The 21,759-nt window shown below is 37.5% G+C and overlaps 1 protein-coding gene across 1 annotated transcript; it reads left to right on the forward strand.

The window, feature by feature from the left end:
* Nucleotides 1-1,983: 1,983 nt before the first annotated feature.
* On the forward strand, nt 1,984-20,678 carry GLDN (gliomedin; the record flags this gene model as incomplete). The annotated part of the gene is made up of 10 exons (XM_082769553.1): nt 1,984-2,313; nt 4,187-4,238; nt 6,323-6,340; nt 7,343-7,450; nt 9,510-9,656; nt 10,387-10,506; nt 14,997-15,077; nt 15,168-15,293; nt 15,974-16,124; nt 19,443-20,678. 10 exons carry the CDS (start codon nt 1,984-1,986, stop codon nt 19,900-19,902), a joined length of 1,593 nt encoding a protein of 530 aa, XP_082625679.1. The 3' UTR covers nt 19,903-20,678.
* Nucleotides 20,679-21,759: the final 1,081 nt, after the last annotated feature.

Below are 21,759 nucleotides of genomic sequence, written 5' to 3' on the forward strand. Positions count from 1 at the left end.
TTTAATAGTATAAGAAAAACTTAAGAAAGTACTTCTATAATAAGCTAGGATATCAACTGCAGAGTGAACGAAATCCATTGGCATCAGAAACACTTTATGTATGTTTAATTCTCTGATAGCTTTAGAATAGTCTGCCAAGGGCCAAGGCCTCTGAAGTGATTTGCAGGGGGGTTATGAATGTTTGTTTGTGCTTTTATTCCTTAGAATGTCACTGTTTTACTGATGGAGCACATTCTAAGACTCTTCATCCTGCATAAAGCTACATGTATGCACATCTGTATGATGCTAATTGTCTTTTCTACAACGGACTATCTGCAAAACTAAGGCAGAGCTCAAGCAGTAATTTAAACTTCAGTAAGATTCTTTTTTTGCTGAAAGCTCCATTCAATTCCAATGTTAGTAGTAGGAATATAAATAGAATCAGATAGTGAAGCTGCAGTTCCATCATAGTATTTTTTTTTTTAATGGATTAATTAAGTTTTAAATAGTGTACTGGTTTCTGAAAATACCTGTTCATTAAGGGGACCAAATTCCTTGTTCTGATTTGTCAAACAGAGAAAGCTGTAAAACTTGTGATGTGGAAGAAGTTGAGCACAATGGACGTGAGGTGGTCTAACCTGTTCCTAAATCACAAGGTAGGAAATATTTACACAATACAGTAAGCCCAAATTTCCAAATCTGCCTGACCTACAGGGATAAAAAGGCATTATATTTATTTATTTATTTTTCCAATATGTATGAGCTACCAGAGAGACCCCTATTATCCTGTACTATGGCACAGTAGACTTCTATGATTGTGCAGTGATAGCCCAGGAGAACTGCTCAAAAAATTGAGAGATTAGCGTGCTGGTGGGCCTTGCTCCTTTGGCTATATGGTAATTTTTTTTTATGTCTCATCTGTCATTGTGGAATGAGGTGGAATGATGTTTTTGTCCCCTCTACATTTACCCTTCTCTACCTAAATCCATCAGTATAGTTTCAGACGAAAACTGTCTCCAATGTGATGCTTGAGGATAACAATGCTTTCTGTAGTATTTCTTTTATTTCAGAGAGATGAGGACTTTAATATATTAGAGGTGTTTTCCTCTCAGTATTGCTTCTGTGTTTAACTGGATGGAACAGAACTGCATACATTAAATTCAATTTCGATTTGACCTAATAGTTTATTCTTTAGTGCACTATGAGATTAACTTGAATTGCATGTCAAGGGCATAGTTAGAATAGTGTCAAACTATGGTACCCGACCAGTTACAGAAGTATGCAGAGAACTGTTGTTGAGAATCAAGAACCCTTCCCTGTAGGGAACTTGGCGTTTAAAGTGTCTGAATTTCTCAAGATTGATTTGACATAGCAACAACACAAGAAAGCACAAGGACTTTGTCTTTGAACATAAGATTTCAGCATTTTAAACAACTTTTCTACAAATGTTCTTCTGACTTGTGTAATTTTCATGGTCTTTATGAACTCTTTGTATTTGGGCAAATTCTGCTGTTCCTCACAGCAGTTCAACTCTTTATAATTCTTTTCTTATCTTTCCTGTCAATTAATGTGGGGTGAAATTGGTTGTACGAGAGAGATAACATGATACTCCATGTCACACAAGGAATAATCTGAAAAATTCCAGCCACACTTGGACATCTAAAGCTGCAGGTAGTGCTCTTGGTGAATTCTGTACACTGTTCTTACGAATGCAAAGAGCCTGCTGGGGCTGCAGCCTGGCAGCACACCGGGAGGGATTTTCCTGCTCTGCGATCCCTGACGGCTGACATCTCGGCCTCGGGGAAGGAAACCAATGAGGATATCGCCCAAGGGCCGCTCCCGGGGACCGCAGGGGTAGTCCTCAAGGCCGGGACCGGTGCCCCCCGGGGATGGAGCGGGGAGGGGGGCGCGGATCGGCCGCGCTGCCCCGTGCCGGCCCCTCCATAACGCCCACCGCGGCGGGGCCATAAAGCCCTCCCCGCCGGCAGCCGCTGCCCGGCGGCGATGGAGGCTGCGGGCGGCCGGGCGCTGCGGGCGCTGCTGGCCGCCGTGGGGCTGCTGTCGGCGCTCAGCGCCGCCGGGACGCTTTTCTTGCTGGCGCAGTGGAGGGAGCTGGGCGCGGCGCTGCGGGAGCTGGAGCTGGGGCTGGAGGCGGCGCGGCAACCCCCGGCCCCCGGCTCCGGCCGGGACCTGCTGGGCGGCACCGCCGGGCCTTCCCGGGCGCCTCCCGGCGCCCCCCGCAGCAAGCGGAGCCGCCGCGGCGAGCGCGCCCGCGGGCACGTGCGCGCCGAGACGGACGAGCTGCTGATGATGCTCACCTACTCCCTGGTGCCGGTAGGGCAGAGGAGCGCTCTCAGACTTTGAAACGCTAGGAGGTTCAGTGGAGCTACAGAAAAAAGGGGTGGAATAAAAGGTCAGCCCGCCAGGTTTGGAGGTGGCAGGTTTTCAAACCTCTGCTCCGCTGGTGGAGTCGCCCGTGTTCTTTCTGTCCTGCGTCTCACCAGGACGCTACCAGGCGGTATTTTGACATCGTGCTTTTCTGAAATAGGTCGTGCCCTTTTAGCGAGCTTTAAATTCAAGGTGTTAAATGAAGGGTCGAAAGAGAAGAACTGTAGCTGCAAGAGCATTCCCTTTATCTGGCAAAACTGCATAGCTTTTTGCACTTCAGTGCAAAATTATCCTTGCTATGTAGGAGCAGTTAAGTAGCTGAAAAGTTTTGATTAATTTAGAAGCTTTTGAGTTCTGAGTCTGAAGAAATGCAAGAAAAATATTGCTGTTGAAGGAACCTGAATGGGAAGTCTGTCCCAATAAAGATTGCAGGTTTAAGCCCACAAAGAAAGGAGAAAAGGCTCCTACTGATGTGGCTATTGATTTTGGTTCCAAAAACTTCTCACAGGAAATACCTTTTCAGTAACATCCCATGGATGTTTTTGTCAGTAAGTCATTGCAGTGATAACATCTGCATTAATATTAGAACTAATGAGATGATATGGCATAGGTTTTCACAGCTATGATATTCCAGGTCTCTGTTGAATATAGGCCTTGAGTGGAGGTCTTTTCTGAGCAGAGTCTGTCTTGCAGCAGAGGCACAGATTTTTGTGGTTGGGTGTTATGGGTACTGATATCCTATTGCTCTGCACAACAGCTGGTTGGGGGGAATCTATTCTGTTTTGTGGATGGCCACTGTTCAAGAATCTTTGAAATAACTTTAGGCATCAAAAATCTTATTTTAGCATTAATAGCATGAGTATATTTTAGGTTCTGGCATTTTGTTTGTTTATTTTTATGTATTTATAAATATATGTATTTTTTTTGGGGGGGGGGGGGGGATTAAAATAGGAAATTAGGACATATACACTAGTAGAAAGACTAATGAGAGAGTAACAGTCCAATAATCTTGTAAGCACCAAGACTGAAAGTGAGATTTAAAACTGTGCAAAAGGTGATGGCTTACATCTCTCTGTCTAATTTTCTGAGAAGTTACTTCATGTTTTATTTTGTCTTTCCCCTGCTCCCCTTTCTCCCTCTGAAGAAAGTGAAGCCTTTAGAATTTAAACAAAGTACTTTTATCTGTAGCTTTTCTACTTGGCAAAGGTCAGGCTGGATGATTGGAAGGCTGTATTGCTAATCTTTTTGTTCTGATGTAGGCTGCTTGCTATAACACACTCCTTGAATGCCATATTTTTATTTTTTCTAACTGTCAGCGGGATCACACTGGTTGGCAAATACAATGCAGAGATAATTGGAGGGCTCCAAAGCAAGTTGTAATCCTTTCAGCAGTCTCATCAAAACCATTTAGATTAAAATGCAGTTTGAATTAGAGAACACTCAGGCAAGGTGCATTTTACAAATTACAGTGTAGAAGCCAAGTTTTTTTGAGAGATGAAGGAATAGAGAAAAATGAAATTCTGATATTCAAAACCAGTTAGCTCCTCTCAGCTACATAAAATTTATCTAAAACTTCTTAGAATGTCTGAGACTCGGGAAGTCATTTGGTCCAAGACCCCATTCAGATCAGGGCTGATGTTGACGTTAGATCAGGCTGCTCAGGGGACAAAACGTTTGAAACTTCAACATGAAAACAAAACTGACAGAAAGACTTATGACAGAAGAAAAATGATTTCTGTAGTCAAAGTTAGACCAGATAAATTTATTTGAATCGTTATAGCATGCATTGTTTCAAACTTTACTTTCTTTGCAATATTAGGTCCGGGTGATGGTGGATTTATGTAACAGCACAAAAGGGGTGTGCTTAACAGGTATGTTTGTTACTATAAACATTACACTTATACCTTCAAGAATACAGATTTACCATGTTTTCAAAGAACTTGAGGTAGATAGAGTTTAAAATGTCCAAGAATTAAGGTATTTATCAGAGTTTATAAATCCGTTGGGTTATTTATTTAAAAAAAAAAAAAAAAAAAGTAACAGGAGCTATTTTGGGGCTTACCTATACCTACTTATAGTAAATGCTGGAGGTCAAGGAATTCAGTTTATATTACTTGGAGCTATTTCTTTCCTATGTAATTTTTGTAATCGTATCTTATAGATTTGGGTGTATTTAAAATACTAGTTGATGTTTAGCCTTGGTATTTTTTGTATGTATCCCCACACTTCCAGGCTACCGTGGGATAAATGTGTTTACTCTCCTTGTTGTAACTTCTGTGGAGTAGTGGGACTTGGAAGGGCAATATGCTAACCTACCCTGCCTCTACCCTGCCTTAGGAACATGTTGACAGTGTGCTGGGTTTCACTTGTTGGCAGTCTGGAGTTAGAACAGCTGGGACACAAAATGATGTGAGCAATTTCTGTGTCTTGATGAAGAGAACATCAGGCAGTAGCCAACTGAAGGGGTATGGTGCAGTTTGAAGACTGTAGCAGACTGAATTGTGTTCACTTTGGAAATGAGAAGATTAGAAATAAGCCACTTTTTAGGAGTTTATAAAACACTTCACTTGCTGTCTTTTTTATATTTTTAAGTGGCTTATATGATTTCAGCATACAAGAGATTTACCATAATGTACACAGATGTACCCTCTGTGATACTTATTACTTCTCAAGCACCTTTCTTAGTTATCTTATGCTTATACAAGTATACTCAAGATCCTTAGTTTCAGATGACAAAGTAATTGTAGGTACTAATGTACCATTGTAGTGTGGAAAAAATGTTCATTTACTGGAAAATTGGGAGTGAGTTGTTAAGTGATGTTACTGCCAGTACTGACTAAAAGGAATAATCACTGTAATGGTATTATAAAATGATTTTCCCTTTACTTGTAATGCTTTCTAATTAATGCTGAACACTGTCGTTTTTAGGGAAATCCAGCAACTTCTGTTATTTTCTGTTTTAGAGATTTTTTGTTGAAACAAGACACTACTTAACTGAATAAAGTGTTGACAGCACTAATTTAGTTCTTTAATTACAACAACCCCACTTTCCTTTGTATTCTCCTAACCTGCTTTTTTTTATTATTATTATTATTATTTTATTTATTTTTTTTTAAATATGTATTGGACATAAGATGTAGCTTGTTACAGAAACACTTTCAAGTAATGCTTTACTCCTGCCTGCTATGCTTTTCTTCTCATAGAAGGCCTTAAGCTGGAATTAAGTCAGAGAGTATAAGCGAATAAGACAGATTTTGTTGTATTACATGTTGCAGAATAACTGAAGCAAGTCCAATTTCTAGTGCACCAACCAATTCACTAACCAGGTTCTGTGGGAAGCTTGGTCCAGTTTGGAGACCAATCACATGCAAAAAATAGTGTTTGTGGTTTAGATGTAGTTCACAGGAATGACAAGACCATTTTGCCTATCGAAATAGTCTGAATACTGAACAGTAATGGAAAATCTGAGAAATACAAGGAAGCATGGTGTGTAACAGGATCATGCCATTCACCAGTGTTATTAAGCTATTTTTCTAGTGTAAGAAGATTTTGGAAAAAACTTATATAAAAGAAAAGTAATAATTGTTGGATGGCTTGGGTCTGTGGCATTGGAAAGGCACCTAAACGGAGTGAGGTTATATTGTAGAGGTGGCTGTTTGTCAAGTCTTTATCAACTGAAATTTGCAAAAGGCCGACCATGTATGTATATGTAACTGCTTTTAAGGATACTCTTTCAGTAAGTCTAGGTGAGTTTGTGCTCATGTTCAAATGGCTGTTTTTAATACAAAACAGCTAAAACCATAGGTGCTCATTTTGAAATCTGACGGACTTTTCCCCCTTTTTATTGTCCTGATCTAATGCCAATCAGTTCTATTTGTAATTGTTTTTTGTTTCCTTGCTGGGAGAAACTCACCATTTTCTCTTTCTTGTGTTCTTTTGCATGTCCGTGATGTAGGCCCCCCAGGTCCACCAGGTAAGGTACTTTGATAATTGCCGTAATGTATTTAGGTAACTGAAACAGAAGCTGGTATAAATGTTGAAATATAGAAATGTATCTTTATAGAACAGCTGTCTTTCTTTGCCTATTAGAATAAGGGAAAGTTGCATGACTGCCTTTATAACTTTTATGATTGTGTCAACCTATGCCCCTTTAAGTGGTGGGAGGGAGGCTTTTGTATCAGAGGGAAGAGAATAGTTTCACATCTATTGAAATGTATGTGGTCAAAAACAAACGTTAACTAGCATTTAGGTGAAGAACATATATAAAAGGGCAAACATATTTTAATATAACACTATAAATATCTCTTAAAAATTGTTGGTTACTGGTTTCTGACCCCGCCCCCCCCCTCCAATTCCATAATAACTTTTCCTTCTTTCTATTATCATAATGGTTGCTAGCCTATATGAATGGTTACTTGCTTGCTTTCCAGGTTTCTTTTGCTGTGGGTCTGCTTAGAGTAATTCTATCAGAAAAGTACTGGGTACTTTTTGTTTGTGGGGATTCAATAGTGACAAAGGGAATGATACCTTCTGTATCAAGTCAAAGTTTGGTACTACAGTATTCTGGATGAGTAGGTAAATGCTCTTCTTGTGTTAGATTAGTCTAGCCTGTATCATAAGCAATGTCAAAGCCTGTGGAAGATGTATTTCTGATGTTGACAGTGACTGTAACAATGGGTTCCACTGTGTTGATCATTCAAGTGGCCTGATCTGTGCTGGTCTTCGTGCGAAATATGTGCAGCATTCAGTTCAGTCAGTTTTCTTATGCTAAGGCCAGGGCAAATGCTCACTTTTTGTGTTTGTGGGTGTTTTTTAGGAGGATACTGTATTGGCATGGAGAGCATAATGGCCAATTAAAGAATCTTGTATTTCTAAAGAATATATACACATAAATATAATATATATAGATTTAGTGATTTTAAGGCTAAATTGCATTTAACAGTGAAAATTCAATTATGCTGTTTGGCTTGTTCAGGGCCTGCTGGACTTGATGGGCTCCCTGGCTACAATGGATCAGATGGAGTCCCAGGTATACCAGGTCAAAAGGGAGAACCCGGAGTAAATGGAAAAAGAGGAAAAATAGGTATTTTTTTTTTCTTTGCTGTTAAAAAAAACTTTCTTGCTGTTATATTCAAATGCAATTACTTTTAGACCTTTGTTACAAGGAGAAGGGTTTTAATGTTTACAAAGAATTTGTACATTGCAGAACTCTGTAAAATTCTTTGTCTTACACTAAGTTTTTGTAGATTACTTCAGATTTATTCCATAGTATATATATGCTATTGAATAATGCAAATTAAAGCTATTGAATGAGATTAATTGCATCTCAGTATTCTGAGTTTGCTGTTAAATACTGTCTTTACAAGAATATTTCCATTCCCTCAACCTTCCAACATAAGGATGCTTTGACTTCAGGTGGTTTAAAAAAAAACAACCAACAGAGCAAGAGTTTGGGAGTGGGAGTTTCATGTTACCATAGTTTTGCTTTCAGATACATAATAATCATGGCGGGGAAACTGTATTTCCATATTTTTCTTTTTTTCTAAACTGTCTGTTTAATATGGAAACTCTTGGAGCAGCTTTTTTTTTTTTTTTTTTTTTTTTTTTCTTTTTTTTTGGGTTGCAGATAGACTTTGTAATGCAGCAGAGTCTCTAGGTACTATTTTAATATAATCTACACAAATAGAGTAACTCTGCTAAATAGCCCATAGGCTGCATGCAGTCCACAAGCAATTTTCTATGCTGGTCAAGGAAACTGTTTGTCCTAATTTACTGATTTCACCCTGACATATATCTGCTAATAACACAGAGAAGTGCTGTTGTCTCTCAGATCCTTGATTCTACAAATCACTGTGCAGTGGGTGACAGTTACTGTGCTCTGAGGCTGTAAATTACTGTAAAGGTGTAAAGCAGTAATTGCTTTACAGACATATCTGATGCGTCATAGTTAATTGAAAACACTGATGGATAATTGGTTCTTCAAGGCAGAGTGACAAAACAGTGGTTTGCACATGGTAGGAAAGTAAGGAGACAGAAGGGCATCGGGATAATGCTGGGGTGAGGGGAAGATAGAGAAGTGTATGTTAATAAGTAGGTTGGCTGATGCTAGCATTTATATTTATAGCGGCCCACCTATTAGTCTGTTTTTTTCACCCTATTGCATGGCAATTTGGCAATTGTGCCAAAGATGCATTTCAGATTTCACCCCAAAAGAGTAATTGTTTCTGGTTTCACAGAGTCAATTTAAACAGTGAAACTTTAAGTAGATGAACAAGCAATTTCCTCTCAAGTGCTTACAAATATAATGTATTTGAAACCTATGCCTGCAAGAACACATATTTCCAGTCTTATGATGGTTAATGCTTCTCTCCTAAAGCATGAAAATACTAGCTGACACAAAGATAGAGGGTGAAAAGTTTTGATATGTCAGTTTTATAAACGCAGCATTGTTTTCCTTTTTGCAAAATATTCTAGCTGAGATTACACAGGACAAACGAATGTCTTGTTAAAAATGCTACTTTGCTAAATCAAAGCTACTTTTGCTTTGATAAAGCACAAAAAATATTTGGACTGATCATGCTTGTAACAAGTGTAGGGGCAGGGAATAGTAGCCACGTGAAAAGGTTGCTGGGTGGCTGAGTCTATGCTCTGCTGGGACATAGAAAATGTTGAAAGTACAATGTGTTGTAATGTTAGTACATGAAGTTAGTACATAAAGACATTGCTTTAAGAAAAGAGGTGCTATGAAAGTGCACTTCTTCTTTAATGCCCTACAAATGTAAAACAACTGACTTCATATTTTTTCCTTAGTGTTCCTAGTCCAGAAATACTCTAGCCAGCATTGGCAAGGCCCAGGTCTCCATGTTTCATGTTCTAAACTCAGAGATTACTAGGTAAAGAAAACATTCTTCACACCTAATGAATTATACACCATTCCCCTGCTTATTTGGTTATAAAGTTCCTTTGAAATCAAAGCAAATTACAACAATACAGAAAAATACAAGTGAAAAAAACAAACAAACACAAAAGAAAACCACCAACAAGGGTAAATATGTTTTGTATTTCAACAAAATGCACTGATTTTAGGAACTGTGTGATTAATGCAACAATGTTCTTGGTACTGAAATGCTTTTTATTTCTAGGCATGCCAGGACAAAAAGGTGATCAAGGACAGAAAGGAGAACCTGGAGAAATGGGTTTACCTGGCAAAGATGGTATGCCAGGTGGAAAAGGCGCAAGAGGAGCAAAGGGTGAAAAGGGGAATGCAAACAATGATGTAGTGTTAGAAGGTAAGAAGAAGAAGAGGTCTCTTGCAGTAGCGTACATGACAGAAAAAGATACACTCTGCTTCTGCAAGAGTAGGACCAACTAACATAACCACATTATCCACAGTGAAGTTTTTGGGTATTGCTACAGTTTAGATATTAGTATTGGTCAGTAATAGTCTCAAGGGTGTGTGGAGCTCCAAAAATTAAAAGGACTTCCTAGGGGAGTGTGTTTCATTTATAATGCAATTCTTCACAAATACTCTTCTATTTGGTCTTTGTGTTGAGGTGTACATGAATTCCACCCTTTCTACTACACTTCAAGACAGTTGATCTTTTGCTCTTTCTTGCAGTGTAGTTTTATTTATGTATTAGAAAATGAGAGCAGATTTCCACTCGAATACATGAAGGAAACATCATGGCAGCTACATTATAAGTTGCTAAAACTGTAGCCTCTTAAGTTGAAGTCCTAAAAATCACAATATAAAAGGCAATAGTGGTTTATAACTCTCTAATGCACTTGTAATCCAGACAGATTAAATTGCATTCATGTCTTAGAACTTGTGAAGTTCTGGATGGCTCACATTCTAAGAAAGAGCATTTCAGGGAGTTTATTGATCACACAAAAACCTCTTAAGAATTCAGAGGCTCTTTCAGAGATCTCCAAAAGTCCATCATGTGGACATATATGGTTTTCTGCAGATTGTCTGCTTGCATGCAGGGGCTGCAACATTGTACTTCATTTTTTACATAGGTGCAAAAGGTGAACCTGGACCCCCTGGGCCTCCTGGACCACCTGGACTCCCAGGACCTCCAAGAAAACGTAAAGGTAAAACACAGCTTCAGGAGAACATATACAGCAACAAATGCACAGGTTAGTTCTTTCTGTTGTTCTTTTTGATATTATTAGCTGGTTCAAAACCCATTGCTCCAAGGCTCATGGAACAATAAGCAGGTATTTAATTCTCCTGGCATAAGTAAAACTGAAAAAACTTAAAGCTGAGTATGTACTTATATGTTTTGTTGAAATGCACTCCTGGTAAGGCAGCAAGCTATCTATAATATTTGTCTTTTACTCATACTATTCCAATGCTAAAACAGTGTTTACAAATGGGTTTTTCTGCTAGATAGAATGTATTTGGAAAGCAAGAGAAGTGCTGTTGATATTTTTAGCTTTTAAAGGCAGAATTTTAATTTTATGTATAAATACAATGCCTGTTAACCAGGTTGCATTTCACTGTATTCTGCAAAATTAAATTGCCTGGTTATTGACAGAACCAATGCAAGGTAGACTAGCTGGAGGAAGGCAAAAGGCTCCATGTCTAATTGATTATGGAAGTTTTTGGAGCAAGGTGATCTTGACTTGTTTTCATTTTTTTTGCTTCTTATCATTATTGCATCCCAATTCATGAACTAGACTCTCTTATTTGCTCTACTGTATCTGTGTTGGTGAGCTACAGAAAGTAAAAATTAAAAACAGAGCAGACTTCCTTCAAACTGCTGCAGTGACTGGCTGCAAATTACACAGCAAATACTCTTAGAACCCGTGCAGCTGGTTAGAATGCCAGTTCATAGATTGTCTGCTAAAATTTAGGAGCTGCCATCAGGTTCTCTCCCCTCCTCTCCTCTCTTCTCCTCCCTTCTTTTTATATTTGGGAGGAGGTGAAGGGGACACCCTGGTGCTTGCAAATCAAGGATGTTCTCACTCATTTTATTGTAAAACTCAGCAGCCATGTTTTATAAGTATTTCAAAATGGATGTGTGAAGTCACTGAACTTTAGAAAATGTTGACCAGAAATGTTATCTGAGAGCATTTCTTATTGGACAGTGAAACAAGGGGAGGTGAGATGAGCTGCTGGCCTTGGATGCTCTGGAACATGGGCTCTACAAAAACTGTTGTATTGTGATAACTGGAAAATTTGGCTCAAGCTATTAACTGATAATAAAATGCAAAGAGAAGCTTGTGCTAGAACAGCATTTGTATTTCTAGCTTACTCCAGCTTGAGAATGGAAGTAAACCTTTGGGCTTGGATCTACATACTGGATCTGGTCCCTGTTGTCCTTATCCTTTACCCCTCAATGGAATTAAATTTGATGTCAAAAATGATTGTAGCTTTCAGTGACTGTTACTATCCCTACAGTTCTGAATTTTTCCCCTAGCTGAGAAATCTGTTTTCAGGGAGGTCAGAGTGATCCAACAAAAGAATAACAAAGAATGTCTCAGTTCCTAATTTTTCTTTCATATTTCTATAAAAGAAGGTAGCTCTCTGTGACAGTGTTTGGTTGAGTGGCATTCCTTTTATAATTGGGAATGTAGCTTCTTGAGAGGCATATCAAAAGGGAATAGACCAAGAAATTCATGTAGTTATTAAGTATAAAACATGCACCTTGATTTTTATGTCTCACCGTTAATAGGGTGATATTGATCTTATGTTGCAATAGTAAAGTTGCAGAGGGAGCCCACAGTTCTCAAGTGTTGAGAAAAAAGGTTTCAGTTGTAATGGATTTGAAATAGTTCTCCCTTCTGCCAGTTTGACACTAGTAGCCCTTCATCTTGCAAGCAAAATATGTCTAAAGATGTCTAGCACCTACAATGTGTACTGCAAGGAGAAAACTAGTGATTAGCTGTTGGTGATGTCTGTTTTAGCTAAGAGTAGTTTCAAGTGAGCTAACACTAGTACCTGCATTAGCATCATCTTTTCCCCTTAGCCATCACTCTCCAGTTTGGTAGAAAGATTTTTTTTTTTTTTTAATAAGTGCTATTAACTAGAGAATATTTAATACTGGATGGAACATACAGCAATGATTTCTGCCTCTTATTCTTAATGTAGAACATAACTGTAATTGTAGTAGCATGTGAGAATCTCAATTGGGAGATGCTGGGTATTGAATTATCAGAAAGGAGCCCAAAGAGTCTCTTTACAGTGGAAAGTGGATAGCTGAACAGAAATCTGATCCTATTTGAAATTCAGAAACACATGTACAAGATAAAATTGGACCATTTACTCAGGTAGCCTCTTTCCAAGTGTTGAAACAGACTGAAGTGCTTTGGAGAGATAACCTTTATTGCATGGATTTCTGATGGTTTTGAAATCCCAGTGTGCAAATAGGAGTTATATTCAAATAACTTTGCAGAGAAGAGGTGTTCCTCTGTGAGCATTTACATTTTATGAGCCTGTAGACTGTGTCACCATAACGCAAAAATAAATCACCTTTTGTAACTAAATCTTCATATCCCTTTGAAGAAAAGAGAATGCACATGCTGATTTATAACTGTAATTAACTTATTGCTTGAGAATATAAGAATGATTTATCTAAATCAAGTTTTACTTTTTTTTTTTTTTTTTTTTTCAAAATTTAATTTCCTTAAGAGAATACAATAATTAGTTGCAAGCTCAGGTGTGTTTGATCTCAGTGGTACTGTTAGCTAATTCTAAAAAAACAAAACAAAACATCCCTTCACACCCTCCCCCAGATAAACCAAATCAATAGTTTTCATATCTTGTAAACTCCATTAACTGTCATCCAGAATATTTTAGGATGAGAATCAGGATATTTATCTTTTTTTTTTTTCTTTTTTTTTTTTTTTTGGTGGAAAGAAAGCAATGAAAATTTCACATAGTAGTCTCTGATTAAAAACAAAACAAAACTGTCTTTTCAATCTTAGTTGTTTTCTGTTTCCTGCAGCTGAAAATTCTCAGAGAGTATTGCAAACATTCTCAAATCTGAATAGTGCATTCAGCTTCACCAGAAACACAGGCTTGGACCTTGATTATTCCGTATTGTTAGATAAATTACTGTATAGGGAACTGCTCACACAGCTAACTTTATCAGTTTTCTTGGGCTGAGACTAATACATTGTGCATTTCAATTTATAATTTCTGTGGAATGGATTCCTTCTCTGAGATATTTTGAGAATATTTTGAGATCAGAAGCTGGAAAGTGACCTAGAGGGATTGCTAGATTCCAGTTATAGGCATACATCTTCCTACAGCTGGATTGACTGTTTGTGCCTTTTTTGAGAGAGAAGTTGTGATCAATTACCATGTTTAATGCCATATCAGTGAATGTCCTAGAAAAATGGATGGGAGAAATATGTGATCTTTTTGCTCTATCTTGGAGTATTTTCTTTCTCTGTGAACAAAGACAGGATATAACTTTAAGGAGAAAACAGCAATGCAGTGCAATCTGCCCTTACTTTCCTCAATGTCACACTACCCTTTCAGCATTACTTTATAGTTATTTCATATTTTTGCTATTTTACTCATTTAAACTTCATCACAGCCCCATGAAGCCCAGAAATCTATTGGAAAGCAACAATGAAAGTGCATGTCTAAAAGAATTTGCAGGCTGCATGTTAGGCAGTGAAAATGTGTAAGGAGATGAATGTTAGAAATGAGATTAGAAAACAAGCCTACAGTGAAATCACGGTATCTTCAGCACAGAACTGAGAACTCTTCTCTGTGATTATTAATTCTAAGTAAAATGAAACATTGCACTGATTTAAAGCAGAAAAGAGGTCTTTTAAAGAAGGCTTTACAGAAGAAGTTCTATAAATAACTTAATTAAGGCATTGATTAAACAGTAAATGTTAGAGAAAACCCAATCAGTTACCCAATCAGTTAACCTTTAAAAAATTGTTGAGGGCTGGGGGAAAATGTTTGCAGTTGTTTATTTGTTGCTTCTGTGAACCATTTTTCTATATGGAATGTGGCGTATAACTTCCCTCTGCTACTTTAATGTCATGGATGAATGACCTGCATTCTTATGCATAAAGTGCTCAGTGTATGTGTTAGTACATTACTGTTTTGGAAATTAATGACAAGTGCAAAACTTCCACAGTTGCCTACAGAGCACACCCCCTCTGATGGTGTATCTAGATTTGGTCATGAAACTTGAGTTTAGTCATCGCTCATTCTCAAGGAAGCATTTGTTGTATTACTGATAAGTCAGCCAGATGCCAGCTGTTTCAGTTATCTATTGTTATCTAAGGAAAGGCACAACACAGTCTTTCTAAGCACTTGCTCAGGAATTCACAGCTAGAGAATTAAATCTGTTGGCAGAATTATTTATTCCTCAAAGTTGTCTGTCAGCTCAACAATTTTAAGGGAACAGACAAGCACAAACACTTCATTTCCTTGGCAGAAGTGAGAGCAAATGCCTTTTTTTAAAATCTTCCCTTTCTCTCTGTTTCTCTCTCTCTCTTTTTTTTTTTTTTTTTTTTTTTTAATTACCAGAACTACTTTTTTCCAGGTGAAATAAAATCCCAGTTGTTATTACTTTAGTTTGATGAAGTCATTGACTATGTATCTGTCATGTTGCATATAGAAAGATATCATGTTTTCCCTTTTCTCTCAACTCTAGGTGAGACATGTGCTATACCAAATGATGACACTCTGGCTGGAAAATCTGAAGACAGAGCCCTTGATCATTCAAAAAAAGCTGGTAACCTATTACAGAGGGGGTGAGACTAACTGCTCCTTACTGTTTTTGTACTCTAACATAGATAATGCATGTGTGCTCTTTCTCTACTAGAATGTGTCATAACATCTGTAGGAAGTCCTGTTCACTTTGTCAGTGTACAGCAAACGTTTGGAACTTGGATGCGAGAACCTGCAAATATAAGTGATGAAAGGATTTGGCTTACCATGCATTTTTCAGGTATAGTAGTAGTACTTACTCATCAAAAGTCAGTTTTATATTAACATTGCTTTTAAATTCTTTCAATCCAAATTAATATTTCTCATAAAGTCTGTTTTTACTCACATATTTTTCAGAATATTTTCCATGTTGCCAATATAATACTTAACTATACATATGGCTATAGATATCTGAAGTATTTTCTGACATTTTCAGGATCTGGTGTTGACTGAAAATAGTTTGAGGATTATTTTTTTTTAATCAATGCAAATTTAAATGTCTGTTGTTCACGTCTTTGTATTCTTTTCTTTCAGTGGTTCCCTTATAGTTTTAATAGCTTAAATTGTAGCTAGTACTTTTGCCTTTTTATTTAGGAAAACACGAAAATTAATCAGATGCTGCATGAGCTACATTTACTGCAGGATAATTTCCAAGAACTAAGTGGAAAAAGGAAATATTTTGACAATTTACCAACTATGTTCAGAATTAGGGCTCAGCACATTCAGTGGCAAGCAGGCCCTTGAACACCTCTGTAGGTTCTTGGTGTTTGTTTCTGGGTTATTTTAGCATATTCCAGAACATTAAATCACTGTTGAAAACACAAATAAGATTGTTGTCTGTCACAAACTTGATTCTGATTGAATTGTAGTAGAGATTTCAGAAACTAGATAAACTAGATAGCTGTTTTTCTCTTCATTTAGGAAACTCTATCAAAGAATATGAGAATTCCAATGCCTTGCTGAATGATAGCTACAGAATCATTAACATCACAGGGTTCTTCTATGGATGTGGTCATGCAGTACAAAACAATCATCTGTACTATCAAAAGGGAGGAACCAATGTCATTCTGAAGTAAGTCAAATATAGTTAGATTAAGACAACCTTTTTTTCTGTACCATTTTATGTTTCTTTTTGGTCCTACCTAAAATAGGGAGAATAGAGGAAATGGTTCAGAGTTCTTTCCAGGACAGAACAACTAACTTTTTTTTCTGTCTGCAACTGGAATGTTGGCCATTGGCCTTCCATAGAGTCTGTGTGTGCAGAATCTGTGGGAGCAGAGGAACTGGGAGGGTAGTCTTCAACCGTTTCTCTGATGTGAAGGTCAGTTCTTTAAACATTGTTCAGCTCTAACTATGTCGTTTGCTACATGATACATGATATATATAGGACAACTGGGCCTGCAGATTGAAAAGATGCTGCGTGCAGAGATGACAATGGATTTTTTCTGTTGTCTGTCCTGGGGTCCATGAGCTTTGTATTAGACATTACACTGCTCTGGGTGTTCTTGCACTTGAATTCTTTGCTGTGTTCATAATTGCCAGAAAGAAGTGGGAACTGACTAATGAATTTGGGGCTCAGAAAAAAAGAGCACAATTGAAGAAAATAACCTGTGCATGTGTACCTGCATCAGGGTGGAAATCGGTTCAGTTGCAGTCTGGGGGACACAGATACGGGATTCCATGACTGAAGCCCACTTATGGAATATTTTGGCTTTCCAGAGCTTCTTGCTGGGTTGACACACATGCCTTATTCTCAAATAGCACTGTTCTTTGCTGGTAGGAGTTGTTAATGCTGCTAGTGCAGAGGAATGCACTAAGGCATCAGCTGAGGACGTAGTGACCTGGTGTAAATTCCACTGTGGAGGAGTGGTTCTGCTGTTTGATTTCTTCATATTAAGTTTCTGTAACTCTCACAATGTGTCTTTCTGAATTTGAACCGGGAATTACATCTTTATTTCCTCACTTTCTACTGACGACAATACAAATCAAAACCAAAATCTCATCTTGTGTGGAGTGCCAAAGAAAGGCAGTCCAAGGGCAAGTGAAAGATTGCAACTGCTTTCAAGCTCCACTACATGACTCTGATGTTTGAGCCAAGAACATTTCTATACTTTGATGTCTCTACCCAAGCAGGTGTGAGTGCCTTCTTCCTATATTCATTTGGATGCCAAGGAATGTGAGCAAGCTGCTTGGATTCTATAATATTTGTTCTGCCAAAGACAAGCTCAATTTTTGGTAACCTCCTTTAAATATCTGTAGGACTTTTTGTTTAAACCTTTTTAATGACCATCTCTGTCTAAGCAATGCACAGTGATGAGAGAGAAGTTCCTTGCCCTTGCTTGGGCACTGCTAATTTGGAACTGCCTTCATATACAGACAAACACAAGCTGTTTGTGGAAATTTCAAAAACTCTCTAATTTGCTGAGAGATGGTCTTTGTTTTCAGTTATTCACTTTATTTACCTTCAGCATAGACAGGATTAGGCACTGTGAATTTTGTTATAGTAAAGTCCTTGTTTCTGGGCTGCAATAAAGCTTCTGGGACTTTTGTATTGATGTGAATTTGATTCATTAATGTGAATAACAGATGAGGACCTATCTAGTTGATTTTGCAAATGTTGTAAGGAGTTTACTGTCATATTTAAAAGCTGACTAAAAACTATTTTGACTAAAAACTATAAAAACACATTTAAAAACTAGCTTTGTTTGACACATTTTGGAATGTTTCACCCCTTTCTCCTTTGTCTAATGTTTTCCCACCTGTATTCCTTTTTGGTTGACTTACTCATCTCAGATGATCAGAAAACTTTGTAGCTTGATCTTCCCCATGGTTGATGAAACGTTTACCTGAATCTCACCGTTTACCCCAAGCTGGCAGAAGATTAAGGACTTTTTGAACCACTTGGAGTTCTAGGCTGGACTGTGCTTGATTGGGTGAGAGAAAGAGAACCTCAGGAATGAAACATCACTTTGCTGCTCCCTTCAGAATTTTCACATGAAAGAGGAAAAGACATGGTGTTCTATGTTGCAGATCCTGCACATTTCTAATGAATCTTGATATACTTTTTGTCTTGTTGGCTATTTATAGAATAACCTCCTGAAGAAAAGCTGTATTTCTATATAACTGTTCCTGCTAAGGTCTGTTCTTGTAGCTTTTGCATGAAGCTATTTACCAACATGAAGTGATTAATAAGATTGACTGAGTTGATATGCATTTTTCAGAAATCTTCTCCAGCCTTGAAGCATTTTTTAGTGCACACATATGCTGCTGGAATATAGAGTTGCTGCATACTTCAATTTTACAGAAGCTGACAAAAATCATTTTGATAGTCTAGTCATTCTTTTCTTAGGATGATTTTCCTGCATATGCTATCAACAACTCTTCACAGAAAAATGAGTGTTCCAGTATTTTTCTCTTATGTTGAAAGTTCGTGGATGTGAAGTGCTCATGTCAAGTCTGTCCATTCAGAAGACTTTTGGAACTGTAGCAGATTCTTGTACCGAGTAATGCTTTTCCTTTATTTGAGGAAATGAGCTATATAGTTACACAGAAGTCACAGTGAAATGTGCTGTAATTCTGCACTACAGAATACATTAATTAAAAAGATAAAGTACACTCTGCCTTTACTAAAGAACGACATTGTTCTGTGACTAACTGCATATATGTCTTGATAGTAGCTGATTACTCTTCTGAACTAGTTAGTAGAGGAACTCAATTTTAACTGCTAAATGCCACTGTCCTCAGGTTATCATCCTATTAAGGAATTTCAAGGAATAAAAACAATTTTATACATCAGAGATAAGACATTTAGGCTGTCCTGTTGGAGGCCGGTTCAAGGTCAGAATTTTGGCTCAGCAAAAGTAGAATTTCTATTCCTTTGATGTTTATTTGAGCAAATCACTGCATTATCTGAACCTCTTTCAAAAGGCAAGCTCTAAGACTAGGTGATCCTGCCCAGAATTCATGCCAGTTTGGTCATTTTCTTCCTTTGTTCCCATCCAGTAGAAAGCAAATTTCAGTACTGATTTCAGTTATAAGTTTGGAGCTTCACCTGATATCTAATTCTTTTTCATACCCGTTCTTTCTTTTAGTTGGCTTCTTTCACCCTAGAGATAATAAAGTTCATAAACTAAATAAAGTGAAACCTACCAAAGTGAGTTCATGTCATTGCACACCTTTTAAATTGTTATTACACTAGAATTTTCTCCTAGTGTTTTGGAAGATGCTTTGAGTGGAGTACAACGTAAAAAATACCAGAATGGTCTTTAAACTCAACTATTTTTAGCTACGTTTCTATCATTATGTACACTGAATCAATACAACCAACCTTTGTATATAAAAACAAAATTCTAACACAAAATACTAAATACTTATTTTATTTTCATTTCAGATTTGGGCTTGATAAAGCATCCTTGGGCACACTGCCAATTGAAAATGCCTTATATCATGGTCGTAACTACCTCTTTGCTAACTCGAAGACATATTTCAACGTGGCAGTAGATGAAAAGGGTCTTTGGATTATATATGCCTCAAGCACTGATGAAAATATAATAGTGGCACACATTGATGAAGAAACATTTTCAGTCATTCGGCATATCAATACCACATATCCTAAGTCCAAGGCTGGTAATGCATTCATAGCATGTGGAGTTATGTATGTTACTGATACTAAGGATATTACAGTAAGTTTTGCTTTTGATTTATTGAAAGAAAAGCAGATTGATATAAGTTTTGAGTTACGATCTTCACAGTCTGTTCTTGCTATGCTTTCATACAGTCTTAGAGACAAGAATTTGTACACGTGGGAGAATGGGAGCCTAATGGTATACCCTGTACATTTTGGCAGATGAATATATCTTAAAATAGCATGTTAGGGAGTTGTGCTTGGCTAAACGAATTATTATTTAAAGCTATATTACATACATAGCGAAGTCTCTTCATTTGGTATACATTTTCTGTTCACTGATGGTGGTTTGCATGTGTGCTTAAAAGGGAGATCAGACCCCTTTGTATAAACACTCAAATTATACAGGCCATTTTTAATTATTTTTTGTTCAAACCATAGCTGTTCAATATTGCAGCTGGCACATAGCACAGACTTGCTTTTGTTTTTTGCCTATTCTTGAGCAGATAATTAGATATAATGTATGTTGATTATTCCATGATTATGTGTTTGACAGTGACTATTTATAACTATCAGTTACAACCATCTTATCTGCAATCATTTTCTAGTCAGTAATTATGGTCTTAGTATAAGCGTCTAAATAATGACCTCTTGTGTACAAAAACATTTCTGTTATTTTCACTTAATACTTTCCAGTGATCCTCTCTGAACATGTTTTGGACAAAGATATACAGCTGTTAAATATAATGGGGATGGAAATAGTTACTTAAATATAGATGCATATAAAAAAAATAATCAAATTTGAAAAGTTCAGCTAACTGTTACATAACTAAGAGCAAAATCCAGCCCAGGTACAAGGAAAATGGGAATAATGGCATTATTAAATATTGAAGCATATGAAACTGTGTTTAGTAATGAGAATGTTGGAAGGAAAGTAACCAGGTACAAAATTGAAGAAAACATGTATAATTTTTGATTAAAATTTCTGTTTTAACAGTGTTCAAGTTACTTGTGTTGCTGCAGTCTCTTCTTTACCCCTCACTGCCATCTAAGCTCTACCACTCCATGGAAGTATAACTTCCTTATAACTACACTTAGTTGTAGTAAGTTATATTTTACTAAATTTGCCTCACATTCCTCCATACAAATGAAATGACAAAATGAAGGGTATGTATTTTTTTTTTTGCCGGTAGTCATAGAAAAATAAAATACCTGGGGCAGGATTGCATGTATTTATTATAGTGCTTTGTCACTGTTTGTCACTGTTTTGTCACAAATTTGTCACTGTTAGTTTGGAAATTAGAATCACAGAATCATCTAGGTTGGAAGAGACCTCGAAGATCACTGAGTCCAACCTCTGACCTAACACTAACCAGTCCTCCACTAAACCATATCACTAAGCTCTACATCTAAATGTCTTTTAAAGACCTCCAGGGATGGTGGCTCCACCACTTCCCTGGGCAGCCCATTCCACTGTCCAACAACCCTCTCAGTAAAGAAGTTCTTTGTAATATCCAACCTAAACCTCCCCTGGTGTAACTTTAGCCCATTCCCCCTCCTCCTGTCACCAGGCACGTGGGAGAACAGACCAACCCACACCTTGCTACAGCCTCATTTAATGTACCTGTAGAGTGCAATAAGGTCACCGCTGAGCCTCCTCTTTTCCCACTCACATTCACATTTTTAAGAGGTGAAAAATGATAGGAAATTTTGATTTTAATTTTACTCAGTACTTCGTATTTCTAAAATTAACATTGCAAGGTAAATCCTGTCTGTTGCTTTGTGTGTTTCAATGGAAAATCATCATTACCTCAGAAATTTAGGTTGGCGTTTTTTGAGCCGTCCGTGTTTATTGGTAAAGCCCATGCAGTTTTCATCTAAATATTTAGAAACAAAGCATCACTTAAACCCCTGACTGCACTGATCTAATTAATACCTGTGACATCAAGGCACCACTGAAGGACTATCTATGCAGGCAGAACCTTGGTCTAGCAGATGTGCTGGAAAAATACCTCGCTAAACTCCTTTCTTCTCAGCATACTTGGTAATTGCACTAAGACCATGATTCAGGCCTTGCATGGTA

The sequence above is a fragment of the Aythya marila genome (assembly GCF_965140915.1).
Source record: "Aythya marila genome assembly, chromosome: 11".
NCBI lineage: Eukaryota > Metazoa > Chordata > Aves > Anseriformes > Anatidae > Aythya > Aythya marila.